Genomic DNA, 15479 nt, shown 5'->3' with positions numbered 1-15479 from the left:
GAAGAGAATGTGGATAAGGAGAAGAGACACATTAGGACTGTCAGTCTTCTATAGCCTTCCTGGCTATAATACAGGAGTTATGGAGCTAGAGGGGCTGTCCTTCCTAATTAAGTACCCTACGATACTCTTTAAATTTTTGCATTTGGCTTTCTTAAAAATTGTGTGGATTAGGTAGTCATATGAGTCTGAGTGAACTCCGGAAGTTGGTGATGGACAGGGAGGCCTGGTGTGCTGTGATTCATGGGGTCGCAAAGAGTCGGCCACGACTGAGCGACTGAACTGATGCACATAATAACAAATTGAAAAGGGACGAAAGAGTGTGGAATGAAAAGTTATTTTATCTTAGAGATCATTGAATACCAGTACACACAGAGATGCTCTACTCTTAATGGCTGGATACTAGTCCCTTACATTGGTCCTCTATTAATGCACCTTTTGGTTTCTGTTATCAACAGTGTTGCTTGAATATCATTTAAGTGTGAAGAACATGGCCACATTGTCCTACATTCCCTCAGCAACATGTATGAATGCCTATTCCTCCTTACATATTGTTTATGCTTTAAAGTCATTTGTTTCTTTTTTGGTGAACTGTGTCTTCTGTCTGCTTTTCTATGTAGTTGTTGATCGGTTGTTGGTTTTGGAATAATTTTTATATCATAAAGAAGTTGGCTTTTGTGATACTAATTGTAAATATTTGCCTGCTTTTTTGTAACCTTGTTACCACCTCTTCTGCAGTCATTGTCAGCTCTCATGTCACTCTTTTGCATCTCCATGTTTTCACATTGCTTATCTTTAGCAGCTTCCTTTTTCCTTATTGGTAATTCCTGTATGAGCAAGTGAACTGTGTGTACTGGCTGGTTGAGATCTCTGTCTGCTTCTCAGTGGTTTTTTTACTTACTCCTCATTTCATCTACTTGGATCAGTGTATCCTTTTCGCATTTATATGAGGTGTTAGGGGCTTGTTGGGTCGCTAGGAGTTGGACACGACTGAGCGACTTCACGTTTACTTTTCACTTTCATGCATTGGAGAAGGAAATGGCAACCCACTCCAGTGTTCTTGCCTGGAGAATCCCAGGGATGGGGGAGCCTGGTGGACTGCCGTCTATGGGGTTGCACAGAGTCGGACACGACTGAAGCGACGCGGCAACAGCAGCAGCAGGGGCTTGTTAAGGCAAAACCCTAGAAGGTAATGTGCTTGTCAGCCTGAGACAATGAGTTGAACTCCAGCCGTACTGTGGAGTGAGCTCTGGGAACATTTTAGAACATTATCTTTTGATTCAGGCTTAGTGTAATGTTTTCTGCCCTAAGTGGCCTTTAACTTTAGGCGGGTCTTTGGACCTCCCTCATCAGCAAAATGGGGGATCCCTACATACCAGGTTGTTTCAGTGATTAAATAAGGCTGAAACAGGGAAGAAGAAGGGGGAGTGGAGGAGAGTCCTTAACTTTTCCTCTAACCTACTTTGAGGCTTTTTGTCGTGGAGGTGAGGCCATGACAGTGGGTTTCCTTGGGCGAGAAGAGCCTCAACTACTTGGTGACATCCTACATGGTCTTAAAATGTTCTCTGCTGTGGCTTTAGTTTTCTCAATTGCAAATGAGGTGCACAACTTTGAGATGAGTGTGATGATAGTGTTGACTGCATAGTGTTGTTTTGAGGCTTCCAAATGTGAAGTCCTCAATGCATGGAAAGCAGGCTATCAACTTTGGAAAAGGGTGCTGAAGTAACAGTCCCCCCTGCTTTTTTGCAGAAGCTCCGTCCTGCGTGTCTCTGGGAAGCACCTCCCTGAGCAGTCCCTCCATCCACTGCCCGTCCGCGGCCGTCTGTATCGGCATCCTCCCAGGCCTGGGCGCCTACTCCGGGAGCAGCGACTCTGAGTCCAGCTCAGACAGCGAAGGCACCATCAACGCCACGGGCAAGATTGTCTCCTCCATCTTCCGAACCAACACCTTCCTCGAGGCCCCCTAGCTCCTCTGTTTTCACCGCAGGGTGCTCCTCCCCACGAGTAGACTGGACAGTTTATTCTGCCTACAGGCATTACTTCCCACAGAAAACTCCTTTGCCTGCTCCTTATGCGCACCGTGACATTTTTAACTGCATCTAAGAATGTGCCAGAATCCACTTGTGGCCAGACTTGTGTTTGGTTTCTCTTTCTACTCCGGTCCAGATGCCCAGGCCAGTCCTGCAACCTCTGTCCGCACTGATGCAGATTTCAGCCCAGCCAAAATTTCACCAAAAACACCCTGGGAAGATAGGTACCATGCAGCTTACAAAGAATTTGGATTCTGTTGCCTTCTTGTTTTTTCTTTTCTTTTTTTTTTTTTTCTTTTCCAACATCATTAAGAAGCAGGGACAGTTTATTGAATAGATATCATTTAAACATTCTAAGTGATTATATTGCATTGTGGAGTGTGTGGCAGGCGGGGGTGGGGAGAGGAGAGCCCTAGTAATGGAACAGCGTGCAAGGCCCTGGAAGTAGCTGATTCTTGATGTTGTGTGACTAAGTAAAGATTCTAAATTACGTCCACAGGGGGTGTCACTTAACACTTATTGTTCATTGATAAGTTTTTTCATACCTTTGGCTATTCCTTCTCCCTCCATCTAATCCCACTTAAGATTCTAAATCTTAGAGAAACAAACATAGGCCTTATTTTGTTGTAGCCAGAAATCAGAAGTACTGATAGTGTGTGGACAAGATGACTTATTTCTCGCAGCTCCTGATTTTAATATTGCCAGTCAGTGGGACACCACCCTGTCTGTTGGATACATTTATAGTTGTGTCTTCAACTGTGGAAGCTGTTTCTAACCTAAAGGTGCCGCCCTCGTCCTTTCCTCTGCTTTGGTCTGCTGCCCTTCCTGCTCTGCTCTTCCCATTCAGAGCAGCCGAGACCCGGAGGTGCTGTTCCACCCCTCTCCTAAAGGGGGGCAGCGGCTCTCCCTTTGGGAGGGAAGGAAGGACAGGAGGAGACAAGGTATGGAGGCATTGAGGACAGAGGTGACCATTAGCTTTTAACAGCAGCAGTCTGGAGGCTTCCCTGCTTCAGAGGAATGAACCCATGGAGTTCTTTCTTCCCTTGGGTTTGTACGTCAGTTGTTTCTACTTCCCTTGGGTGTGAGACAGAGACACACACACAGAATGTGTTGACACTGTGATGCTGGCAGGCAGAGAAGCTACTCTGTTTTATCGTGGGCAGAGAGGCCCTTGGATCTCTTCCAGCCCACCCCTTTTCCCTCCCAAAGCACTGACACACTGGTGCCCGCTGGCAGATGGCGACTTCCCTTCACCCATAACCGATGCCTTGTGAATTCTTTTTCCTTTTCAGAGCTACTCTGTGCTAATTGTTCCTGACTGTCAGTACAGGCGCATCAGCTCCATCCTAACAAACAAGACTGAGGTAAAACTGTAGGCACCTTCTGCCTGTGCTTCATTGTTCCTGCGATTGTGCTCCTGTTATTACAGCCTGTACCCAGGGCAAACTCGGATCATCTCAGGAGGCAGACAGAGAAGCCAAAGTCACGATCTTCATGTGGTTTGACTTTTCAGAGGCCATTACTATGCCTCATGGCCTCTGTTGATGTTGGGAGAAGCTGAAAAAGGTTTGCATGGATTAAAAGCCTCCATTACTTTGAAAGCTAATCCACCTGTCAGAGAACAAGATCTTGCTTTTCCTGTACTGGAGCTTGTGCATCCAACTCCCTCCCCATCCATTGTAACAGCTAGATTGTGTCGAGGAGGTTGAGACTCTTCAGACTGCGATTTCTGCTCTTTATGTCACAAGAGCAGTTGAAGATGACCGGTAATCATTTTTCCCCATACCTGTTAGTGGAGAGCCCTGGAGCTGAGACATGAGTTCTGTAGAAACTACCAGTAGCAAAGCAGGGTCTGGTTTGCCTAGTGGAGGAAGCTCCCCTGGAAAAACATCTAGTGTAGACTGTGTGTTTCAAACCCAAAGAACAGGAAAACCAAAGATAGAAGGAAACACTGCCTAAATCACAAAATGCAGCTCTCCTGCCTTGGTAGATAATTAGGATTTTATAACCAGATAATAAGGAATAAAAGTGGGGTTTGGGGTGGCTTCTTAAAACCTGTTGCATTGTCCTGAGTGGTAGTCTTCTTACAACTTTGAACCATGTGAGGGAGAAGGCTTGTCTATGAGGAATGCTGTTGCCAGCCCTGTGCCCAGGAGGAGAGAAGGCTGACTTCTCAAACCCAGAGTTGGGAGGGCATTCTAGACTTTTTCAGGAGCATTCTAGACTGAAAGTCAAACCCCTAATGAGGAGTGGCTTAGGCTAGTCCCTTGCATCCTCATTTCTTTCAGTCTTCACCTTGTGGGTTATTCCCTTCTGGCTACCTCCCAGGAATCCCAACCTGGTTTTGCCTTCTGTGGATATATCACAGTGGCTTTGTGCTTGGAGCCAGACATTTTTACTAGCTGAGTCACTTGGGCGAAGTCCTTAACCTCTCCGAGCCTCAGTTTCCTCCTTGGTAGATAGGAATAAGGATACTAGCTTCACAAGTGAGGGTGAAAGATGATTTGGATTAGATACTTGGTGTGGTACCTGGTGCTCAGTAAATGGTAGCCATCCTAATGGTAGTAGTTATCCTCGGCCTCCCCCATCTGGGTAGGGTGTCCAGAGTTTCTGTGAGTAGTGATTTATGGCAGGTTTGTCTGTCCTGCTGGCATTCCTCAGTTGTAGCTTGAACACTGACGTGATGATGGGTCATATCTGGCCATCAGAGCTCCAACCGCCTGCTTCTCCTGTGTGCTTTCCTCTCAGTTAAATGTTAATTGCTCAGGCACACCCAGTTCCTTGGCTTGGGTGTCCTAGCCGTGGGTATATGGCTCAGCTGTCGTCTTTAAGCCCCTCCAGGAAAACAAAAAGAAAAAGCCTGGTGGCAGCGTACAAAATCACTTGGATTTGGATGTTTCTTGATTTCTTGGCGTGCCCAGCCCACTTAGGCGTAACAGTATGGAATGCGAGTTCTACTCGGTGGGAGGCTAGATCTTGGCAATACTTCCATAGTGTTGAACCAAGAATTCAGTCTCGCATTCTTGCCTTAGTGATGCTGGCAGGGGCTGATATTTTGCTCCCTTACCTGCTGGAGCAAGGGTTTAGGGAGAGGCGTGTCACAGCACGAACAGGCAGAATGGGGCCCAGCATCAGAGCTCCGCGTAGCAATGGACAGCATGACCAAGAGACAACATCCACTCTGAGCTTCAGGTCATTGGCTAGGCGTCTCCTTCAGTTCTAGGCATGGTCATGCACATCCGTATCCCTTACGTTGATTTGTTCATTGGTCAGCATTTACTGAGGGCCCGCTGTGAACGGGCCAGGGGTGTTTGGGATGTTTGCAGATTATAGTGTCTTCCATCCTGAAAAAAAAGTCCCGTGAAGCAGCTCTTCTCTACATTTTATAGAGGAAGCTAAAGCTCACAGTGATTCAGTGACTCGCCCAAGGTCACACAGGCAGATGTCAGAACCAGAATCTTAACTTCAGCCTGTAAGTCTGGGTTTCTGTGGTTTCAGTGAAACTTTAAAACAAATGCTCGTGCCCAGGCCTCAGTGACTGAGGAGTGAAGGAGTCTTAGTCAGATTTCTGAGTTCACTTTTCATCCTGCTATCCACGTGCAAGAACCAAATAGCACCAAGATGTGGTTTGTTCTTAGTGAAATACAGTTGACATATAACATTAGTTTCAGGTGTACAACATAATTATTCAATATTGTGTATATTGTGAAGTGACCTATCACCACAGTTACCAAACCATCTTTTTCTTGTGATGACAGCATTTGAGGTCTGCTGCCTTAGCAAGTTTCAAATATACAAGCTGGTATTATTAACTATAGTCAACATGCTGTATATTACATCCCCAGGACTGACTTATCTTGGTTTGTTTTTTAAGTGGTGATTTACCTGGTCAGGAGTTTAGTACATTCCTTTCCCCAGTGAACTCAAACCAACTGGGAGTAGAGGGCTTGCTTGACTGATCCATCCAACATCGGGCAGAGAAGAGGGAAGAAAGACATGACTATAGATCTGCTCCCTTGTGCAGCTGTGAAGTGGGGGTTGCCGGCAACACACTGAGGTAGGTGGTCCACAGGAGTTGGAGCATTTATGATGGGCGTGATGCAAGGCAGGGACTCTGCCTTAACCCGTCCAGCAGATGTCAGTCTCCATAGCTTCACCAGTCTGGTAAATTATTCGCAAGGGGCAGTGTATGGGAGAGGTCTGCATCAGAAGGTGTCTCCCCAATATACGCATCCCCTGGGGGCTAAGGAGAGGATGTGGGGCTGGGAGGAGAAGGCTGGTCCACTAGAGACGCCTCTGGTCAATCTGAACTTGAAAGATTCTCCCAGGCTGAACTGGGTACAAACTTCCCTGGATGTGACATCCAGCTAGACTCACTTCAGCTACCAAACAGGAGGTTAAAGTCAGCAGTCGTGGGGTGTTATTTCAGCCACCATGCAGTCTTGCAGCTGGCCTGAGCAAGGGCTGGGTATGAACCAGAGGTGCCAGTCCTGGGATTCTTGGCTGGTGGGCTGTGACTTCCCAAAGGTCACTGAGGCTCCCTGCAGTCCTGCGGCCCTCTCAGGAGAGGTGAAGATGTCCCTCGAGAATGTTTCAACTGACTTGGTGGCCATGGAATCAGCAGAGGCATCAGAAGCCTAGGATATACATGTCCCTCGCTTACTTCCACCAGATGGACACTGGCTCCTGAACTTACTGGGAACCTGGAGGTAGCAACATGCCTGGTGCACCATCCCGGTCCACTGGTAAGAATCGCTGACCTGGGAGAGTAGGTTTAGATGACTGACTGCCCAGTTCATTGGAGAGGAAGGGCAAATTCAGCAGCAGCTTGAGCAGAAGACGGCCTCGTAGAGTCTCAGGAAGACAGTCAGTGCAGTTGAACAAGTGCAGGCTCTGGAGATGGCCAGACCTGGAGCTCCATTCTGGCTGTGCCTCTAATAGATTCGATTAGCCTCTGCTTGTTTCCTCATCTCTGAAATGGTCATAGGCAGGGGCTAGTGGAAGGGTTCATCAAGATTATGCCAGTAATATGCTTAGTGGGGAGCTGGAAGCCTAGTGCTTAATATGAATATCTGTTTGTTGTTGGTTGCACTCAGGCCTGTGGCGTAGGGGCTGACTGGACCTCCAAGGAGGAGGTGGACAGGAGAGAAAGATGTTTGTTATGTTGAGGAGGGAACTGGACTTCTGGGGTTTCAGAGATGTGTCACCTGGCTAGTTTCATGAGGTTGGGCCTGAGCCCCGGGTGGGGCATGCGAGAGAAACCAACGGCTGCTGTCGCTGGGACAAAAGCAACCCTGTTTAGTTAGCATGCTGAAGCCAGAGAGGCTTTCACGTGCTGTAAACCGCAGGGCATGCCCTAGTGCCTGGAGGACCTCCAGGAGAAGCAGATAGGTGGCAGCCACTGCAGTCTTGTGGAGGGGTGAGCAGGTTTGGGGAGACATAGGCCAGGGTGTGGACCAAGAGGGAGAAGAGCAGGGCACCATGTGTGTGGGCCGGGACAGCATGGGCTCTGCCGGGGCCCCGAAGGCCTGCGATCACTGGTGAGGGCTCATGCATTCCATCCTGCTGCAGATGTTTATTGAGCGCACACGGTGTGCCAGGCTGTATGCCAGTTTAACAGCTGTATTCTGTTTGTGTGGAATGCATGTCCCCAAGTAGAGGTGATGGTGCTGACTTCACAGGCTTGCTGGGGGAAAGGCGTTCTCATGTTTCCTTTCCCAGATCAGTGAGCCTGTCAGGTCCCACCTGAGGAAGGAGCTGACACAGGGACATCCAAAACTCCTTTATTACCCTGAGTATAACAAATAGAACATGGTCACAGTATAAAAAACAGCAGGAGTTAGGTGCAGGCTACCGCAGAGGCACCGGGGACACGTTCCTTTGAGTCTGCAGCTAGTTACTTGGAAAAAGCCAATTATGATTGTAAAAATTTTATTCTCTTTAATAATAATTCCACTAAAATTATACAAAGTACATTCAATACTTAAGAGTGGAGAGGGTGGGGAGAGGAGGAGAGGAAGCCAGTTTGGCCTGGAAGCATCATCAGTCAACTCCAACAAAGGAAGCCCAGCTGGGCTGGAGGAAGTTGGGGGTGGAAGGCCGGTTGTAAAAAGTAAAAATGTGGATCATTAAAAAAAAAAAGGGCCACCCACAAGGAAGCAGGGTGAGCGTGCATGTTCCTGGGGAGGGCAGGAGGCCCAGCCGGCATGCTGCTGCTGGGTGAGGGCTGGCACTCAGGCGGGCTCTGAGTTGGTGGGGCGCAGGTTTTTATGCTTGAAATACTGAACAACTTGTTGGGGCAGTTCTGCCAACACAGCTTTGGCCAAGGTCTCTTTTGCCGCCTGCAGGGTAGGGTGAAGAGTGAGGAGAGAGAAAGGATTACTGGGTGAAGTGGGGAGGTGCACCACACCCAGGCAGCTGGTAAAGAAGGTGTCCCTGGAGGAAAAGCTGGACCAGAAGACCAGAGCTGTCTAAAACTAGCATCCCTCAGCCCAGCCCAAGCCTGAAATCCCACCCTCAGCAGCGCTTTCCTTTGCCTTGACACTAAGTGTGACTCTTAACCTGAGCACTCGACGTGCCCGGGAGTAACATTTCAGGATGAATTTGTCTGTTGGAAGCTTTTGGGGGAAAGAGATGGTGGAAGCAGGCTGCACAGCCTACTCATCTTGCAAACATTTCCTGATCTCCTCCTTGGCTGGGATCAAGGGGCTGTGACTGTCTGATTCGCTGCTCATCACCCAGGCACAGGCCGGGCACACCAGGAGCTTGGTCAGTATCCATGCGGTGCCTGGGTGGGCAGTGCTCAGCACTTGTCCTCAGGAAGCTCACACTCCAGAGGAAAGAACTGAACCAGCTCAGGCAAACCCACAGGGTACTGGGCAGAGAGGTGAGTACCAGTGCTTCCAGACTGGAGTGCCCAATTCTTCCTGGGACTAGTTCCCAGGACCTGAGCCACAGCACCCCAAAGTCCTTTTGGTTGAGGCCAGGAGGAGAGGAACACAGTCTGCCTCTCATCAAATGAGAGGTAGGCTCCAGGCTGGCAGTACAGGGTGGTATCTGAGAGCTCCCTCTGGGGCTGCTTGTGGGCCCTGCTGCAAGGGCAGTGCCCAAGAAGTTAATGCCAGCCTCCTTGTAAGCAGACCTGGGTCCCCTGCAGAAGGACTGGAGTCAACTCTAGAAGCGTAGGAGGCCTCCAGTTCTCCCTTAGAGAAGCCCTCAGGGAGAGGAGGCCATTGTAAGGTGGGCCTTGTTTTCCACATGAAGTGAGGAGGTTGGTGAGCTATGAATCCCAGGAAAGCCCCTCGCACCTCAGGGCCTCTGCTCTCATCTCTTTCTCCTGGGATGCTTTGCCCCACGTGGATAATTCTGACTTGGTTCAGGGTTAGAAGGCAGGTCCTCCTGGAACCCCTATCCTGAAGCCCCAGTCTGGACTGGGCACAGCTCCCCTGAGTTGCTGAAGCAAGTGCTCAGCGACTGTCATGTAGCCTCATCTGGGCATGTAGTAAGCCCTCAGGAAGTATGTAGTCAACAGAACTGAGGGTAGAGGAGCCTAGGACTGGGCAGGCAATCCCAACGCCTTCAGCCTGATTATTAACTATGCTGGTTGGCGTCCTGTAACTGCCCCCTCCCCAGTCCGCGCCCACACTCACGTTGCGGAATTCTCGAAAGGGCACAAACTGCACAATATCGCGGGCTGCCTCCTCTCCCGTGTGGGATCGCAGCATGCGGCTGTCCCCGTCCAGGAACTCCATGGCTGCGAAGTCGGCGTTGCCAACGCCCACGATGATGATGGACATGGGCAGCTTGGAAGCCTGCACCACGGCGTGCCGCGTCTCCTCCATGTCACTGATGACACCGTCCGTGATGATGAGGAGGATGAAGTATTGCTGTGGGAGGGGGTCAGCAGGCACTCAGCACAGCCCATGGCCCCTGGCTGCCCTTCCCCTCCCTCCTTTCCCACCTTCCCCAACCCCCTCTGACCCCCGGAAGGAAGGCCGCGCTTCTCCCAGAGCTGCTGCCAGATCGCAGGTGCCTCCCTCCACGCTGGGGCCCTTCAGGCCTCTATCACAGCCGGAAGCACAGACTGCTTGCTCTCTTCCTCTGCCTTTCCCAGCTCAGGAGAATCTGAGAGCTCCAGACTCCAGGCCTGCCTCTGACAGTGGCTACACCGTGGGACTTGGGCCACTGTCTCAACTGGCTGTGCCTCAGTTTCTTCATCTGCAGAATGGGAGTTCCCACACCTCTCCGAGACCATGCCAGCCATGTGGTAGCAGCTCAGTAATTGACAGCTGTGCCCCTGGCAGAGTGAGGTCCGCAGCTGCTGCGGAAGATGCCTTCTGGCTTTGAGACAAGCCTGCCCTTCTCTGTTCTACCTGCATGTGAACTCCTGTGACCCTGCTCATCCCCCATCAGCACAGCCGACCCTGTAGGAGCTAAGCAGGTCATCTAGGTCAGTGCTTCTGGGAGTGTGGGGTCTGCTGGCAACAAGCAGACTCTGGGCACACCCCAGACACAGCATCAGTCACAGTGGGGAGGGTACTGGTCTTGCAGTGCTCTTTGAATTCTACAAACTGTACCCAGGAGAAAGTCTGTCTGGTGCCAGTGTGTCACACTTGCTAACGCTCCCTATTAACAAAGAGAAGGCAGGAACCTAAGAGCTCCAGAGACAGCAGTCTCCAGGTATACCTTACTACCACTGTGCTGCCTGATGTATTTATTTTTATTGTTACTCTCTATCCTAACTCTATAACTTTTCCTGTACAGTGGGTTATAGTTTCTTTATAAAATTAAGTGAAAAAAATACTGAATAATAATTAGTGTAGGTGACAGGTGGCCATAGCACAGACTGTGGAGATGGGGGGTGAGTAAATGAAGTTCCGGAAAGCTCACTGGATGATCTCTGGGCAGAAGCCCCAGGACTCACAGCTGCCTGAGATCTCATCTTCAACTTGGGCTCTGTGCCTAGCAAACCCTGGCCCCAGTCTTCCCCATCCATAAAATGAACAGAAAAGCCCCTGTGGTCTTAATAGTCTCTGTTTAGGGCTTTTGCCTTTTTGTCTGACCCTTCTGATTCTTAGGAGAGGCAATGTGGACCCAGAATAGTCAAGGTCATAGAGGTAAAAAGGACAGAACCAAGCCAGCTCCCAAGTCAGCATTTGGTGACCTTCTCACTCAGCAAAGCCGTTCACTGCCTGGGAAACAAATGGAGACCACAGGTTCAGCCATAGAAGATTCCTTACTCTCCTGCCTGTCCCAGGCACAGCTGTGGAAGGCAGGAATGAACCACACGGAGGTATGGACCCCACCATCCTAAGCCCCAACCCCCAACAGTAATCCAACTTCTGCACTGTGCCTTTAAGAGACTGATCACTTGGCTAAGGATGGATACCTGTTGCTATGGAGATGGCAGCCTGAATCCTTGTAGTGGAGGCTGCTGCTGCCAGTCCCCATTCCTCTGGTTGGGGGTCACCTCATAAGCCCTTCCAGACTCGTCCCCTCACAGCTCACTGTCATCCCAGCCAGCCACTTTGTGGCCCTCTAACCCCACTGCTATCCTACCACAAATGGTCCAGGACAGTATTTCTGGGGTACCTAAGTTGGCAGGAGAAGGCTGACAATGAGGACAGAAAAGAACACTTGGCCTTGGGTGACAGGCTTCTCCTCTCAGCGGGTGGGGCTGGTTTCCAAGCCCCATCCAGCTCAGACCACAGTCTCCCACCCTGCTCCTGACACGGCCCTCTTGACTCTTCCCTTTCAGCCAGCCGTGTGTCTGCACTTGGAGACTTGGAGCACGCAGGCCAGGATTTCTGCAGAACTGTAGGCACCAACTAAAAGGGTGAGTCAGGGTGGCAGTGACCACACCCTCCCTGTCACCCTCACGCTGGGATTCTCCTTTTGGAGATGGGGAGACAGGCTGAGGGGGTCACTGATTTGCTCAAGGACTCAGCCAGAAAGGGCATAGTCGAGGTTCAAGCCCAAGCCTGGGGCTCTTGCCACAGTGCTATCGGTGGCCAGTAGCTGTCTCTCCAATAGTGGGGACTGGCAGGGCAAAGGTTTCTGCACCCTCTCCCCTAGCACCCCAGTGTCAGGAGGCCTGAATATCCAGAAGAGCCGCCTAGGGCAGGGCCCAGAGGCATGGCACGGGACTTCCAACCCTCAGTCCTGTGTACCAGCCAGACACCCACAGTGCCCACACCTATGTGCCCAGCCTCAGCATCTGTGCAGCTGGGCCTGCCGGGGAACAGCCTGGGCCAGCCTTGGCACTGGAAATGCCGCTGACAAGTCCTGGGCTTCATGCCCATCCCAAGCAAAAATGAGGTTGTCCAGGAGCCTGAAAGTCTACTGAAACCCCAGGGGTCCACGATCCCATCCCTAAGACATCAAAGGAGAGATGGGAAGGATGCTGTGGAAGAGGAGAAAGAAGGGAGGAATCAGGCAGGAGGAGGTGGGCGGGGCCTCTGCTGTCCCCACAGACAGTCCTGGTCTCCCCTACCCTAAGCTTTTCCACCTCCGTGCCTTTCCTGGTTTACCTCCTGCCTGGGAACTCTCCCCAGCCACAGTGCCAATACTCCCTGGAGGCCTGAGCTCTGCTTCCACTGCCAGTGACTACCCCCTGGGGAGGGCTCCTCTGGACACACCTCCCCGCCCCGCCTCGCACCCTAAGAGCTCCTCAGGGCAGCCCCTCCCCCCAGGCCTTCGGTATCTCATGGGCCTGGCACCCTGTGCGTGCTCCATAAACAGGACCAGCTGCCACCAGGTCAAACCCAGATCCCAGATCCCCAACACATGACAAAGATAGAGTGTATCTTGCCCTTACCCAAGAGGCTTTCAGGTTTCTCAGGCTGTGAGTAGCCACTTCCCCCAGCACATTTAACGTGTGACTTGATTTATATGAAACTGACTTGACCACAGAATTCCAGGCAGAGTCCGGGAAAGTTGCACTCATTCCTCCCTAGCTTACTTCTGAGAAGTTGGCAGCTGAGGGCCCTGGGGAGTGGAGGGAGAGTCCCAGGGTGCTGACTGCTTCCAGATTGCAACCCCCCTGCCCCTCACCATTAGGATACTGGTTGCCTAGGCAGCCAACCAACAATGGACCATGGATGGGAAGGCCCAGGGCAGAGGGGAGGATGAGGAGCGCTCCACAGTAAGAGCCCTGTGGTCCCACCCAAATTTAGTATCTTTCAGTGACTGTCAGTGCCCTCAAGAGAAAGTCCAGGTTTCTCACTAGCTTAGAAGGCATCTCTGGGACCTGGCCTACCTTTCAACCGTACCCCCACCCACCCCTCTTACATCACACCCCTTCCTTCAGTTACGCCACACATCACACCTCCAAGCCTTTGCCCTATTCTGTTCCCTCTGCCTGGGACACTCCACATACACACACACACACACACACACACACCCTTTGTGAGGCCAACCCTTAAGCAGCCTCCAAGTCTCAGTTTGGACATCACTCCTCAAGGAAGCCAGCTCTGAGCCCTCTGTCTGGGGTAGGTGCCACCTTTATAATCCTGTGCTTCTGCCATCACAGGTTTAATCGGTTGGCATTACAGCTGCTGTCTCCTGGCCCAGCTCCCCACTAGACCACCGGCCCTGGAAGGGCAGAGGCCATGGCCTGGGAGCATGGTCTCCCCAGTGCTGGACAGAAACACACACTGTAGAACTGAGCTGTGTGAATGAATGGGAGAGCGTGGAGAGATGCTTCCGCCACCTGCTCTTGATTTCCTGTGCGTGGGTGTGCGTGCATGTTCGTGTGCCGGGGACAGGGAGGATGAAGCCACACCAAGTGTTTCCCAAACAGCGGCTGTTCAAAAGCATCAGGTAATGCACAGATCACTTCCTTTCGCTTTAGGCCTAAATGAGCTCAGCATCACCAACTGCTGGCCCAAGAGGTGTCCTCAGAAGATTCACCAACCCACGTTGATTAGGGGCTGTCAAGCGCCAGGCTCTGCTGAGCAGTTTGGATGCCGATCTGCTTGAATCCTTGCAGTGCTTCCCTTAGGCAGGCAGCGTTCCATCATCCCCGTTGTACAGGTGAGAAAACCGAAGTTTGGAGAGCTTAAGCAACCTGCTCTGGGTCCCACTATGAGGAAGTAGGGGAGCTGGGATGTAACCCAGGTCAGTGGGCCCCCAGAGCTTGAGGCTGAACCATCAGGCAGCCCCACCTTCGGTGCAGTGATATAGACAGAGTGAAGGCAGGAGGTCTTCTTGGACAGCAGAGTGGGAGGGGCCTCTTGCAGCCCAGAGATGCTGGCCCGAGGTCACACCTAGGGTGGGTGACATGCTTCCCCAGGGTGAGGGAGCCAGGGTTGGAAGGACTTGGCATGACAAAAGGGGCTGGGGTATTGTGAGGATTAGGACTGGTCAGGATTAAGACTGGCTCAGAGCAAGGGCCAAGCTCTTCCCTGTGAGGGCCCTCAGCAGTTGTTCCCTAGAACACAAAGACGCCTTCCTGGCAATCCCCAGGGCCCAAGCCTCTCCAGACTGAGGCTCTAGCGGGTACTGGCCCCCTTCTCCTCAGGACCTCCGCTCCTGCTTGGCAGCTGAAAGAGCCCAAGAAGAACCCTGGGCTCCATTCCTGCTCCACCCCATTTTTTACGCTTAAACAAGAATGCAGGCCATTCTTCCATCCCTCTGAAAGCGAGTCCAGGCAGATAAAAGACTAGGCGGGACAGCAGCCTCGGCAGCAGCAGGCATCCAAACGGTGTGTGAGGTGAGGGGCTGCCCTCCCTCTGCCCTCTCCAATTCTAACCCAGGAACATAAAAAAAGCAACTCGCAGGTCCTCCCCAGTTACCTCCCATTCAAGTGGGCTTACTTGTCCCGTTTCATAAAGGAAACAGGCTCAGAGCCATCAGCTGCTGCCACCAAGACCAGGACTAGAGCAGGTCATGCTCCCTGGAGCAGAAACGACCGGGACCACCTTCCTTCGAACCGACCTCGTGCAGTGACCTCCCTCCTGTCCCCTCTGCCTGGGGGCTCTTCCCAGAACCCTCTGCCGCCTTTCCTCGTTCTCAAGTCTCACTGGTTGTCAGCTGGTGTGTTATCACATTTTAATCCTAATACCACCACCTCAAGGTAGGTCCTATTACTATGCCCATGGTACACACGAGGCTCAGAGAGGGTAAGTGATTTACCCAGGTCACACAGTGATGAACAGGCAGGGGCAGGATTCACACCCTGGCAGGCTGACCCCAGGACCCCCTTTCCCACAGACCCTCTGCTGCCTCCCAGTCAGTCAGACCATGTGCTGCTGTCCTGCCCTCCCCAGGCTGACCGGTGTCGTCTTCTCGCATAACCTCCCCTCCGTCTTCGGGAAATCAACCTCTACCTCTTGGGCAGGTGCCTCCCTCCTCCAGGCAGTCCGAATGGGACCTGGTCCCTTTCCCTTTGAGAGAGGCCCTGGCTGAGTCACCTCCTCCCAGCTCCTCGTGCAGTGCACAGCACATGACTGG

General features: G+C 51.6%; 2 protein-coding genes across 2 annotated transcripts in view; one reads left to right on the top strand and one right to left on the bottom strand.

Annotated features, from left to right (window-relative positions):
• PSME3IP1 (proteasome activator subunit 3 interacting protein 1) overlaps window positions 1-2388 on the top strand; it is a 38240-nt gene extending 35852 nt beyond the window's left edge. The window contains exon 7 of the mRNA XM_052656181.1: window positions 1747-2388. Within this exon, the coding sequence (XP_052512141.1) occupies window positions 1747-1964 (218 nt within the window). The 3' untranslated portion in view covers window positions 1965-2388. The remainder of the gene's footprint in view (window positions 1-1746) is intronic.
• A 5467-nt stretch (window positions 2389-7855) lies between these two features.
• Window positions 7856-15479, bottom strand: part of CPNE2 (copine 2) — a 52481-nt gene continuing 44857 nt past the window's right edge. Inside the window, exons 15-16 of the mRNA XM_052656976.1 lie at window positions 9677-9913; window positions 7856-8368 (exon numbers count right to left, since the gene is read on the bottom strand). Of these exons, the coding sequence (XP_052512936.1) occupies window positions 8261-8368; window positions 9677-9913 (345 nt within the window). The 3' untranslated portion in view covers window positions 7856-8260. The remainder of the gene's footprint in view (window positions 8369-9676; window positions 9914-15479) is intronic.

Source organism: Budorcas taxicolor, chromosome 18, assembly GCF_023091745.1.
Source record: "Budorcas taxicolor isolate Tak-1 chromosome 18, Takin1.1, whole genome shotgun sequence".
Lineage (NCBI taxonomy): Eukaryota > Metazoa > Chordata > Mammalia > Artiodactyla > Bovidae > Budorcas > Budorcas taxicolor.
Note: the sequence above shows the minus strand (reverse complement) of the source record. Positions and strands in the feature narration are given on the sequence as shown.